The 12,697-nt window shown below is 52.6% G+C and overlaps 1 protein-coding gene across 1 annotated transcript in view; it reads left to right on the top strand.

Annotated features, from left to right (window-relative positions):
• PTP4A3 (protein tyrosine phosphatase 4A3) overlaps positions 1 to 5,151 on the top strand; it is a 50,855-nt gene extending 45,704 nt beyond the window's left edge. The window contains exon 6 of the mRNA XM_051612489.1: positions 299 to 5,151. Within this exon, the coding sequence (XP_051468449.1) occupies positions 299 to 416 (118 nt within the window). The 3' untranslated portion in view covers positions 417 to 5,151. The remainder of the gene's footprint in view (positions 1 to 298) is intronic.
• The last annotated feature ends 7,546 nt before the right edge of the window (positions 5,152 to 12,697 follow it).

Here is a 12,697-nt window from a genome sequence, read left to right as displayed (position 1 = left end):
TGTGGGAGGCTGGGGAGGTATCCAGGAGCATCCTTGGGGGGCTCCCTGCTTTGGGCAGCCTCCCCACATGTTCCTTTTGTAGCTTTCCATGCCCTAAGACTTACAGAGGGGATGAACAAGAAGGGCTGCCGGGGTCGGAGCCTGTCTCTGTCCCTGGAGAACCACCGAGGCTGCAGCCTCCAAAGTCTCTTACCTGCTTCAGGAATGGGTGTTCAGCATCCTGACAGGAGTGGGTTTGGGCTGAGGGGTCTTCTCCTGCCACACTGCTGACCACGCCGGTCCTTCTCTCTCCCTGCAGGAAGCGCAGAGGAGCCATCAACAGCAAGCAGCTGACGTACTTGGAAAAATACCGACCAAAGCAGAGACTCCGATTTAAGGACCCTCATAACCACAAGAACAAATGCTGCATCATGTAACCTCAGATGACCTCTTGCCAAAACCCGTGCACACAGACACCCGGGCACTCACACGCATCCCACCCCCTCACGCCCCTCTGCCCAGCCCCACGTGCCGCCCCCTGAGCTGGGGTGGGGGGACATGGGGCATCCCCACCCGTGTTCCAGCACCCACAGCACCATGGTCTTGCTGGACCCCCCTCCCAAAAAAAGGCTGCTGTCTGCAGTGCCCTCCCCGAGGAGGGGAGGCAGCCCTGCCCTTGGTGTTAGCAGGCAATGAGCTCACGTGAAGGTCCTTCATCGCCTTCCTCGTCCTCCTCCTCCTCCCCTTGCACTGAGAGGGATGGGTGGATGGTGCTTGGTTTGGGGTGGTGCAGGCAGGGCTGGGCCAGCTGAGGAGGGATGGGGAGCCGGAGGGCTGGAGCACCCCCAGAAAAATCCCTTTCCCACCTCTTCCCTGTAAATAAGGGCTGCAGCAGTGGGGCACAGAGGTGGGGCTGGAGCAGTGGCCTTGGAGAGGAAAGGTGGTGGTGGCAGGCAGAGGTGAAGGGGGCTCGTAGCTTCGTGCTGGCTCTGTGGCCACAGGAAGGGCTGAGCTAATTCCCCCCAGCACTGTTCCTATTCTCCTGGTCTTTCTTCCTCTTCACCATCTCCTCATTGCCTTGATGCCCCGGGATGGGGCTCGCTGAGGGCTTGCTGCAGCAAAGGCAGAGGTGCTGGGAAACTCAGGGACCGTGGCAGGGCTTTGAGGCACCCAGCTTTGCCAGGCTGCGGGGGGGCGAGGGGTCAGCACTGGGTCCCCCAAACTGGGTCCCCCAAACTGTGGGGTGCTCTTCTTCGTAGCTTCCAAATTCAATGCACAGGGTGGTGGGTTCTCTCCTGTCGTGTCCCCATCGCTGAGCCGTGGCGCAAACCCCAGTTGTGGCTGCCATACCCCGGGGACACAATGTGCATCTCAGGGCACGTCCATGTCCTCCACCACTGCCTTTGCTGGCCACGGGGCTGGGCTGCAGCTTTCCTGGTGGGATTTTTGGGTGCTCCCGGCAAGAGCACATCACCAAATTTTGCACCTGCCTTCCCCACGACCGTAACACGGCGCCCAGCACCCCGAAACCCCTCAGTTTGTGCCCTGGTGGGGTGAACTTGGAGCTGCCCCCGAGCTGGGACATTAAACATCTCTCAACTTTGCCTTTGAACACTTGCAGCAGCTGGAGCAGTGAGCACACAGAGGGTGTGGGGGGGTGGGTTTTTTGTTTTTTTCTTTTGATGAGGATAAGAAGAGATTTGCTAATTAAAGGAAAAACAAACAAACAAACAAACAAAAAAAACATCTTTAAAAAAAAAACAAACCTGTTTGTCTTCCACACGTGCTCTGGCCTTTCTTTCTCCCATTGCTGCCCAGTGGAGTCCAGGAGGTGACCCATGGCATCCCAGACTGATCCCCCACACGAGGTCACAGCCAGCTGCTGTTTACTGTCACCAAGGGCACACATGTGGCCCAGGGGATGCTCCAGGTGTCCTTTGGGCTCACTGCTGCTCACCCCCACGGCCACAGAGGGTCACAGTTGTTGGGGCAAGAAAGGCTGGTCATCCAGCAGCTTGTGGTTTTAGGCTGCCCAACTTGGGATGCCTCTAGTGCCCTGTGTTGATTATCTCCAGAGGATTGAGTGCCTTCCAAAATGTAGACCACCCAGAGACATTTGCTTCAGAGGGTTCATCTCTTGGGGTAAGCGGTGAGGAAAGCTGGTTAGACAACTTCAGTACCTGCAGAAGGGCAGGGGACAGCTTTGTGCCACCACACATGGGAAGGGGAGGAGCTTGGAGCAATTTCCAGCACCACTCCTTTCTCAATGGGAGCCAGCCCAGCTGAATGGCAGGGATATCCATCCCATGGGACAGGCCATGGTGAGGAACAATGCATGGACCCTCCATCCATGGTCCCAGAGCTGTCATGCTACACACCTCAGGCCTGCCCAATCCCCCACGTGGTGGGATAGCCTTCAGTCTTGAGTTTCTCCTGCCCCATTCCAGGCTGTTGATTCTAGTGGGACATGTCCCTGCCCATGCAGGGGGGTTGGAACTAGATGATCTTTAAGGTCCCTTCCAACCCAAACCATTCTATGAATCCTGTGTTTCATGGGGAATGCAGCAACGGTTAAAGGGTCTGCATTGGTTTGGAAGGGTGAGAAGCTGGGCTGATAAAAAAGGTGTGATCTTCTGTTACAGCCATTTCACTGTCCATCCCTTCCTGCCACCACTGTGTCCTCTTGCTGCTAAAATAGGTGCTGCTTCATCCTCAGGAGCAGCAGGAGGTATCTTGGCATTGCAGTGGGGACAGCCCCAATCCCTCTTAGCCAGGAGACCTCGCAGTCCCGTGTGTTCCTCAGTCACACCAGGCTGTGCCATGACTTGTGAAGAGTTTAGGATAAAGTGTTGGGAAGCAGCTGCTCTGCAGGCTTGGAAACGTTTCTGCCCTGGCAAGAGGAGAAGAAATGTTTCCCTCAGCCTTGCTCCTGAGAGCATCACGTGGTGGATTGCCCAGGGCAAGCAGTCCAGGGCTTCAGCCTCAATGCTTTTGAGTTGAGGTCAGGATGGGGACAGAGGGGCTTGAGTTCAGCCTCCTTTGGCCACAGGAACTCTTCTCCATGCAGGGTTTGATGGTGGAGGTGCTCAGTGCTGAACTCTGTTGGGACTGCACTCAAAGCACAGCTTGGTGGGCCTGTTTGGGGGAACACAAGGGGGACAGGCTTTGTAGTGCTCCTTTGCTTAATGTAGCATCAACCCAACCACCTTAGAAGTAGGGAGCTTCTAGTGTAAGATTAGTCCTTGACCTGGTACAATCCGTGTGGCCAAATCCTGAGCACCTCTGGCTGGCAGAGCAGCATCTTGATGCTGTTGAGTTTTGTGAGTCCCTGCAAAGAAAACCCCTCCAAACCATGCTGCTTTAATGGTCCTGATTTTTCCCTCTTTTCCTTTTCCAATGTGTGTATTCCCCCTGTTCTGGAACCATCACTTTCCATGTGCTGCTTCATGGACAGGGCATCTCCTTGCATGGAGGTTTTGAACCCGTTCCAAGGTTTCTCTGGGTTGAACTGCCAAATACCTGAGATTTGTTGATGTGAACTTGGGCTCCTGCCTCTGAGGCACCAGCTCCTCAGTGTTGCAGCCTAGAGAGGGTTATGTAAACATAACAGGCTGGGGAAATTGAGGGGTCTTCCAACTGAGTTTTGGGTTAGAAATCTCAAGGAAGAGCTCAGGTCCTTCACAACAGTCTTGGGACAGTTGGGGAAGAGGGGAAGTTGGAGCTCAGTAGACACGTAGCAGCAGAGCCAGGCCTAAGCAGCCAAGGGCTCAAGGTTTGGACTATTTTGGGGTCTCTCCTTGTACACTAATCCTTGTTTCACCTCAGATGCCAAAATGTTGACAAGAGAGCCTTAAAAATCTGACATACTTGCCAATTCTGGTTTTGCTCCAGTTGTCTCCACTGGGTCTTGGCAAATGTCATAGAGAACAGATAACCCCATGGCTTTGCCTACAAGCCAGCCACCTTGTCCTGCCCTCTTCTGCAGAAGCAAAGGCATAAATTGGGTTTTATACCTCAACACCACTATCCACCTCCCTCCCCCCCTCCTTGGAAACCCACCATCTTTCTCTAGTTGACAGGGACAGGGCTCCAAACTGGTTGAGCTGTGGAAACCCAAGGACCGGCAAAGGAAAGATACCCCAGCTATGAACCAAGAGCTTCTAGGCTTTGCCCAGGAATCAATCACATCTGAACCTTGCCTAGGGGAATAAATCTGAGCAGGAGCTGGTAGTTGTGTCCTCTCACACGTCTGGTGACACGTATTTAAAGACTTTGCATTTGCAGCTTCATGTTATGAGTCTTGCAATAAGGCTGGCGCTGGTGCTTGGGCTGAGAGCTTCAGATGAGGAGGTTTATGAGGAACAGATTTCCTGAGGAAGCAAAGAGTTTTTGCTCCATCTACAATAGAAAGAGTTGCTTTTTTCCCCCTTTTTCTTCCCCCCCCCCCTTTTTTTTTTTCATTTTTTTTTAATTTTCATTGGGCTTGTTGATTTTTTAGTAGCCCCAGTGGGAAAGCAAGCAGGGAGATTGCGTGACTTCCAGGGTCTTTGATCTCGTTCACTTCCAGAGGGCTGGGTAGGTGCAGTTGGATGGGTGGATTTGGATTGGGATACTGTCCGGAGGGAGAAAAATGTGGCTAGTTCCTTTGCTCAGTGGGGGGTCACGGGGGCCAACATTCCCAGGGAGTGGGTAATTTGCTTCCCCTCAGACAACAATCTCCCAATGAACTCTCGCCTTCCCTGCTGTTTCTTTCTGTGCAACAAAAGAACTGCATATTTTCCTTTTTAACTCCGTGGGCAACCGTAGTAGCGTGTAGATTAAGCCCAGATGACTTCTTTTTTTTTAATTTATTTTATTTTTAATTGTGGGTTGTTTTTTTTTTTGGTCTGAGCCATAGCTAAGTTATTATCCCCCCCTGCTTTTTGTATCAGACGGCATCACTTGGAATATGCAGATGAGGTATAGGATCTTGACACTTTATAACCTTTTTAAAAAGAATCTTGTCTGTTTACTTACATCTTGTGTAAAAAGGAAAAAAAAAAAATGTATGCCTTTTAGTAATCACTTTTTTTTTTTGAGGTTTTGTTGGTTTTGGTTTTTTTTTTTGAGTTTTATGAAATAATGGTGGTTTCACTCCAGCAGCGAAATAAAAAGCGTTCACAGTTTTGTACATCCCTGTGTGTGCTGCTGTGCTGGTAACAGGGGAGTTAGCAAGGTGGGGGAGGCAAAGGCAGAGCCAAGCTCTGGCCAAGGGATGAGGGAGGAATTCAGGGGTGGGGGGGTGTCAGGGTCCTGCTGCCTCCTCTTGGCTAGAGACCTCTACCCACTCCCGTCCCATCCCAAATGTGTCCCAGCTGCATTCCCCACCCATTCCCTGGGTTATTTCCCTCCTCCCATCCCATTCTCCTTTTCTGGAAGTTCCCAGGAAAGACAACTGGAGGTGGCTGGGAAATGTTTGCAACAAACACAGCTGAGAAGTGAAGTGGGGGATGAAGCTCTGCTTGGCACAGGTGCAGTAACGCAGGTCGCTGGGGGTGGGTTTTGCTCTGGGAGCTTCTCCTGCAAGCAGTGATAGAAAGGAGAAAATCTTTGACTTAACAAAACTAACCCCAGGGTCCAGACAAGGGATTTGGCAAGTTACCCCCCCCTGCAGTACTGTGTCCAGTTCTGGAGCCCCCAACACAGGGGCACATGGAGCTCTTGGAGACACTCCAGAGGAGGCCACAGATCAGAGGGCTGGAGCAGCTCTGCTCTGGAGCCAGGCTGGGAGAGTTGGGGTGTTCAGCTGGGAGAAGAGAAGGCTCCAGGGAGAACTTAGAGCACCTTCCAGTGCCTGAAGGGGCTACAGGAAAGCTGGGGAGGGGCTTTTGCAAGGGTATGGAGTGATAGGACAAGGGGTGATGACTTTAAACTAGAAGAGGGGAGATTTAGGTTGGACATTAGGATTAAATTGTTTCCTGTGAAGGTTGAGAGACCCTGGCCCAGGTTGCCCAGGGAAGCTGTGGCTGCCCCATCCCTGGCAGTGTTGAAGGGCAGGTTGGATGAGGCTTGGAGCAACCTGGGCTGGGTGTCCCTGTCCATGCAGGGGGTTGGATCTGGATGATCTTTCGAGGTCCCTTCCAACCCCTAGGATTCTGTGATTTTGTGATTCCGTGATCTTTAAGATCTCTTCCAGCCCAAACCGTTCTGTGATAATTCTCTTCTGCAATTAGATGATGGGCTGCAGCCAAATGAGGTGAGAAGAGCCCAGGGCAGAGGGGATCAGTTTGCACAGCAGCAGGACAGATGCAAGGGGTGCACCCAGGGCTCCAGGGGTTCACATACAGCCCTTTACCCCATGGGCTGCTCTCTGTCTCTCTGTCCCATCCCCCATAGTCACTGCATGGTCCATCTCCAGCACTTACTTAGCAAAGCATCACACAGGTCTTCTCTAGTGATTGCCAGGCCAGGTAGCCCCTACTTCCAGCATCAGCCCCAGCATAGCCACCATTATCCCAGAAGGAGCTGGTGCCTCACCAGAGAGAATCCAGCCATCACCACAGCATTTACTCCCAGTCCAAGTGAGGTCTTCTCCAGAGAAGGGTCTGGCAGTGGGGAGATCCCAGAGCTGGTCTGAAGCTGCAGTCTTGCCTTGGCTGTGTGAGCTGATTGTGCAGCTCACTTACCAAAGTCTCTTTTGGTTTTTAAGTACCCGCCTCATCACCAAAGAATTGTCACAAGCAGAGCCCACACACACCCTGACCCTGTCTCCAGGATGTCTCAACCGATGGAGTTGGATAAAAGATGTTGTAAGGCTCAGAGATGCCTTCTACCCCACGTGGAAAGAGCTGACCCCATAGCAAGGGTGTAGGGTCCTGTTGGACAACCTGCCACACTGAGGTCTCTGGTTGGGCCCTCAAGGGGCCATGACTAATGAATCACAGTGTGCAAGAGTCTGACCACTCAAGGCCACCCATGCAGTGGCCAGCCCTTGTACCAGAAGCACACCAAATAGCTGGATCAGCTGTGACCAGCCTTTCTGGGCTCTGGCATGAAGCAGCAATGGGAGGGGTGGGCTCCTAAATATGCATCATCTGCAGGCATGAGCACACCTGCCAGGGACACCTGTGTTAGGATGACCTTGTAGCTGAAAACCTGGGGGCTGCTTCACTCTCTTTTTGCTGCTTTTCCTATTATAGGTCAGTTTAACAGCAAAATCTACAGGGTGTAGAGCAGTGACTGAAGTCTTGGGGCAGCATCTCCCAGTTGAGCAACAGAAGACATGTTGACCTAAGTCAACCCATGAAGGTAGACTGGGTGGACTGGTCAGCACACCAACAGGGAGGAGCCAAGTTGAACACTAGGATGGACTTTCTGCTGCTGAAGTGGACCTCCAGAGGGAGGACGTGGTATTCAGGCCCTGGGAGGACTTCAAAGAACACAACAGCCATTTTGTCCCATCCAAGATCTGAAAGGGGAGGGTGACCTCTGCAGTGTGATTCTGATCCCTGACCCCACTAGTGCTCTGAGGTCGTCTGTGGTCCAGACTAACTCTTCTTCAGGCTCAGAACTGAAGGCTCATGTAGGAAGCAAAAACTGCAGGTGGGACACTCACAGAGGTGGCAGATGTCTCAGCATTTCTGGAGTCCTTGGCATGTGTTACCTGTTGGAAAATACCTTCACTTGCCTGGGAGAGGGGGAAGGCTGAGTGATCTGGAGTCAGTATTTTCTGCTGGAAGGTCTGATTTGGAAGAAGCAAGATGGGTTTTACTTACCCACTCTCACCATCCTGTCCCAACTCCAGATTCTTCAGCTGTGACCTATAGCTGTGAGACCTGGAGGAACTGGGCACTGTAATGTACCAGCAAAGCTGCCAAAGAGGTGGGCACTTGGGAGCCATCACAGCTCAAGACAGCCACCAAATCTGAGGGAGCTTTTGACCCTTGCCAGTGGGTGTTGTTCACATCAATGCTCTTCCAGGGGAAGATGCTCAACCAGCTCAGCCCTCAGGCAGGGCAGGGGGACATGAGCCAGCAGGTCACTGCACAAGAAGCTGCTGCAGGTTGGAAACTGATGTTACTGCTTCAAATTCAGGAGTGTGATCTGGTTCCTGACACTTCCACTGCCAGCCTGATGGTTCAGTATTAGCCTTGATGCTTAAACTATTTGCAGCAGGACTCACAAAGCTCAGTTGTACATCCCTGTACCCCAAGGACTTGAATCCAACCACACAGAACATGAGAGCTCCCAACTGCACCACGTTCCCTCAAGGCCAGTGAAAGTAGCAGATAAAGGAAGACCCATGTGGTGTGTCCAGTAGAGCATGGCTCAGCCTTGGTCAGACACTCAAGAGTCCTCTCAGAGGAGCCATTTCACATGCCCTACACAGTGAGGACCTGCTCAGTGCTTCATCACTGGCAGAGACCACCCATGGGGCACAAAACCAGGCTTCACCCACAAAACTAGCTGGGTTTTTAACTCTGCCCCCCATGATAAAGGCAGGAAGACAAAGACCAGAGGCTCTCTGGGGGCTGAGGAGCAGGAGCTTGCATGAACAGGTTGGGAAGTAAGGATAGCAGAAGCTAATTGTGTGAGCTCCCCAGTAATTACAAGGGGTTGGGTGAGGTAAGTGGGGAACAGGAGAGGAAATTCCCCTCGTGCTGCTGTAGGCTCAGGAAGGCTTTTTGTTGAGATGCTGGCTTGGAAGAGGGGAGAGCTGCAGGTCAGAGCACAGTGGGGTGGCATGGCCAGAGCTGTCCTTGGATTGCCCTAGTGCTCCCCAAGTGCTCTGCAAGGCAGATCCTCATGTCCTCTTCAGCTTTAAACCAGGAACCTGCAAGGGGCACTGCCTCCAGAATTGTGCAATAAGCCACTGGGCCTTCAAGCAGCCTAATTGCTGCCTCACCTCCCAACCAGGAGGCCCAGGGGGACTTCAGAAGGTGAGTGCATGTGCTGGAGAAACACCCTTCAGTGCTCCTGCCTGTACATGCTGCCTCCTACCTGCCTGCATTCCTCCTCACCACAAAACCTGAACTGCTTTGCAGGCCAGGCCCCAAGTGTTTTAGGCTGTTGCCACTCCATGCACAGGTTTCTGTCCGTCCCCCAGAGGACCACAGTGAAAGTCCATCAAACTGTGGTTGCCTGGAAAGGTCTGAGCTGGCCTCATGTCCTAGGATCTCTTCCTGACTCGTGCAGTGCCTTGGGCTGCTCTCAGTGGAGGAGGTGGGTACAAGCCCCATCACAGGCATTTATTGCAGTGTCTTCAGCACTGTGAACACCAAAAGAAGTGAGATCCACCTAGATCAAGGTTGTGTGTCCACAGCCATGGTCTCATCCTTTCCTCTCTTTCAAGTCAGCAGAGATCACTCAAGAGCCCAGGTTGGATGGGGCTTGGAGCAACCTGGTCCAGAGGGAGGTGTCCCTGCCCATGGCAGGGATGTTGGAACTAGGTGATCTTTAAAGGTCCCTTCCAATCCAAACAATTCTGTGATTCTTTGATTCTATGAAGTCAAGAGTCAGTGTTGGAGATCTGGGAAGGATCAATATCATCCTTGCATGGACACTTGTTTCAGAGCTCCACCACCACAGAAGGATTCCAAATGCCCAGCTCACACAGAGATGCCCAGGCTCTAGACACCCAAAGCCTTGGCAGATGGCCATGATCTTTATGGGTCCCTTCCAACTCAGCATATCCTATGATTCTCTGATTCTATGAGCTCAGAGCATATACTGCCAATGTTACTTACCCACTTCAGAAAGTCAGTTCTCTGCAGACCCACAGAGGCAAAGATTGCATGGTCTTCAGACCAGCCGTGGTCCAGGCTCATAAGACTGAATTTAAAAGAACAAATGCTTTGTGATTGACCAACCTGCTCCTCGCTTGCTGCCTGCTGAGCTTCAATAAGGCCACGTGTGAGGTCTTGCACATGGGTCATCATAGAATCATAGAATCATAGAATCCTAGGGGTTGGAAGGGACCTCGGAAGATCATCTAGTCCAACCCCCCTGCCAGAGCAGGGTCACCTAGAGCACATCACACAGGAAGGCATCCAGGCGGGTTTTGAATGTCTCCAGCGAAGGAGACTCCACAACCTCTCTGGGCAGCCTGTCCCAGGGCTCTGTCACTCTTACAGTAAAAAAATTTTTCCTGATATTCATCTTAAACCTCCTATGCTCCAACTTGTATCCATTACCCCTTGTCCTATCACTGGTCTTCACTGAAAAAAGCTTAACTCCATCCTCTTGACACTCACCCTTTACATATTTGTAACCATTGATGAGGTCCCCCCTCAGTCTCCTTTTCTCCAAACTAAAGAGACCCAGCTCCCTCAGCCTTTCCTCATAAGGGAGATGTTCCACTCCCTTAATCATCCTTGTGGCTCTGCGCTGGACTCTTTCAAGCACTTCCCTGTCCTTCTTGAACTGAGGGGCCCAGAACTGGACACAATATTCCAGATGTGGCCTCACCAATGCAGAATAGAGGGGGAGGAGAACCTCTCTTGACCTACTAACCACCCCCTTTCTAACCCACCCCAGGATGCCATTGGCCTTCTTGGCCACAAGGGCACATTGCTGGCTCATGGTCATCCTCCTGTCTACCATGACCCCCAGGTCCCTTTCACCTACACTGCTCTCCAGCAGGTCAGCCCCCAACCTGTACTGGTGCATGGCGTTTTTCTTCCCCAAATGCAAAACTCTACACTTGCTCTTGTTAAACTTCATCAGGTTTTTCCCCGCCCAAGTCTCCAGCCTGTCTAAGTCTCTCTGAATGGCAGCACAGCCTTCTGGTGTGTCAGCCACTCCTCCCAGCTTGGTGTCATCAGCAAACTTGCTGAGGGTACATTCTGTACCCTCATCCAGGTCGTTGATGAAGATATTGAACAACACCGGTCCCAGTACCGACCCCTGAGGGACTCCACTGGTCACAGGCCTCCAACTAGATTCTGCCCCATTGACTACAACTCTCTGACTTCTTCCTTTCAACCAGTTCTTGATCCACCTCACTGCCTGATCATCAAACCCATACTTGATCAACTTATCTACAAGGATGCTGTGGGAGACGGTGTCAAATGCTTTACTGAAATCAAGATAGACCACATCTACCGCTCTACCATCATCTATCCACCTAGTAATTTCCTCATAGAAGGCTATGAGGTTAGTCAAACATGACTTACCCTTGGTAAAACCATGTTGACTGCTCTTGATGACCCCCATCTCCTTGATATGTCTAGAGATAGTGCCAAGGACAAGTTGTTCCATTACCTTTCCAGGGATGGAGGTGAGGCTGACTGGTCTATAGTTACCTGGGTCCTCCTTCTTGCCCTTCTTGTAGACTGGAGTGACATTTGCTATCCTCCAGTCCTCAGGCACCTCTCCAGTTACCCATGACTTACCGAAGATGATGGAGAGTGCAATCCTAAGCACAATTGCAGGCTGGGTGGAGTATGGATTGAGAGCAGACCTGAGGAGAAGGACTTTGGGGTGTTGACTGATGAGAAGCTCAACATAGTCTGGCCATGTGTGTTTATAGCCCGGAAACCAACCATGTCCTGGGCTGCACTAAAAGAAGTGTGGCCAGCAGGTCAAGGGAGAGGATTCTACCCCTCTTCTCAGTTCTTGTGAGACCCCTTTGCAGTGCTCAGTCCTGTTCTGGAGCCTCCAACATCAGAAGGACATGCAGCCATTGGAGAGTGTCCATAGAAGGGCCATGAAGATGATGAGAGGGCTGGAGCAGCTCTGCTCTGGAGACAGGCTGGGAGAGTTGGGGTGTTCAGCCTGGAGAAGAGAAGGCTCCAGGGAGACCTTAGAGCACCTTCCAGTGCCTGAAGGGGCTCCAGGAAAGCTGGGGAGGGGCTTGGGACAAGGGCAGGGAGGGATGGGAGCAGGGGGAAGGGTTTCCAGCTGGCAGAGGGATCTGGAGATGAGATGTGAGGGAGAAATTCTGTGCTGTGAGGGTGGGGAGAGCCTGGCCCAGGCTTCCCAGGGAAGCTGTGGCTGCCCCATCCCTGGCAGTGTTGAAGGGCAGGTTGGATGGGGCTTGGAGCAGCCTGGGCTGGTGGGAGGTGTCCCTGCCTATGCAGGGGGGTTTGGCACTAGATGATCTTCTAGGTCCCTTCCAACCCAAACCATCCTGTGATTCTATCATTTTGAGTCCCCTCCGGATGCCGTGAGCACAGCCAGGGCTGCTCTGCCCTCCCTGGGCCTCTTCCCAGGCAGGACCTGGGGACAGAGACTCGTTCCAACCACCAGAGAGAGCCAAGACCGGAGCGGCAGGAGGGAAGAGGCTCAGGAGGGAAGAGGCTCAGGAGGGAAGAGGCTCAGGAGGGAAGAGGCTCACATGGAGCCTGCACAGGACTGAGTCACTTCTCTGCAGCTGCCCAGGACAACGAGTGGCTGCCAAACTGCCACCTGCAGCTTCCCCAGTGCATCCTGAATAACAGGGGGGGAAAAAAAGTGGGGGAAAAAAAACCCCAACCCCCTGAGCTGACAGCCTCTCCCTCCCACATCCCTTCCCTGCAGAAGCTGTGGCTGTGGAAAGTGCCCTTCCCTGGCTGGAGGTGCTGGCTTCTGTTGCAACATCTCCCTCGAGGGGCCAGCAGAGCAGTGGAGGCTTCGTGGCTTCTCCCACAGCCTCCAGGGATGTGTCAAGGCCAAGTCGGGGCTGGGTCCAAGGACTGGGGGTGGGAGATGATTAGAGACCTGACGGGCTGGGCTCTGGGAGAAGCAGGAGGTGAGATCT

Source organism: Apus apus, chromosome 2 (assembly GCF_020740795.1).
Source record: "Apus apus isolate bApuApu2 chromosome 2, bApuApu2.pri.cur, whole genome shotgun sequence".
Taxonomy (NCBI): Eukaryota; Metazoa; Chordata; class Aves; order Apodiformes; family Apodidae; genus Apus; species Apus apus.
The sequence above is the reverse complement of the archived record's forward strand: the minus strand, read 5'-3'. Positions and strand labels throughout refer to the sequence as shown.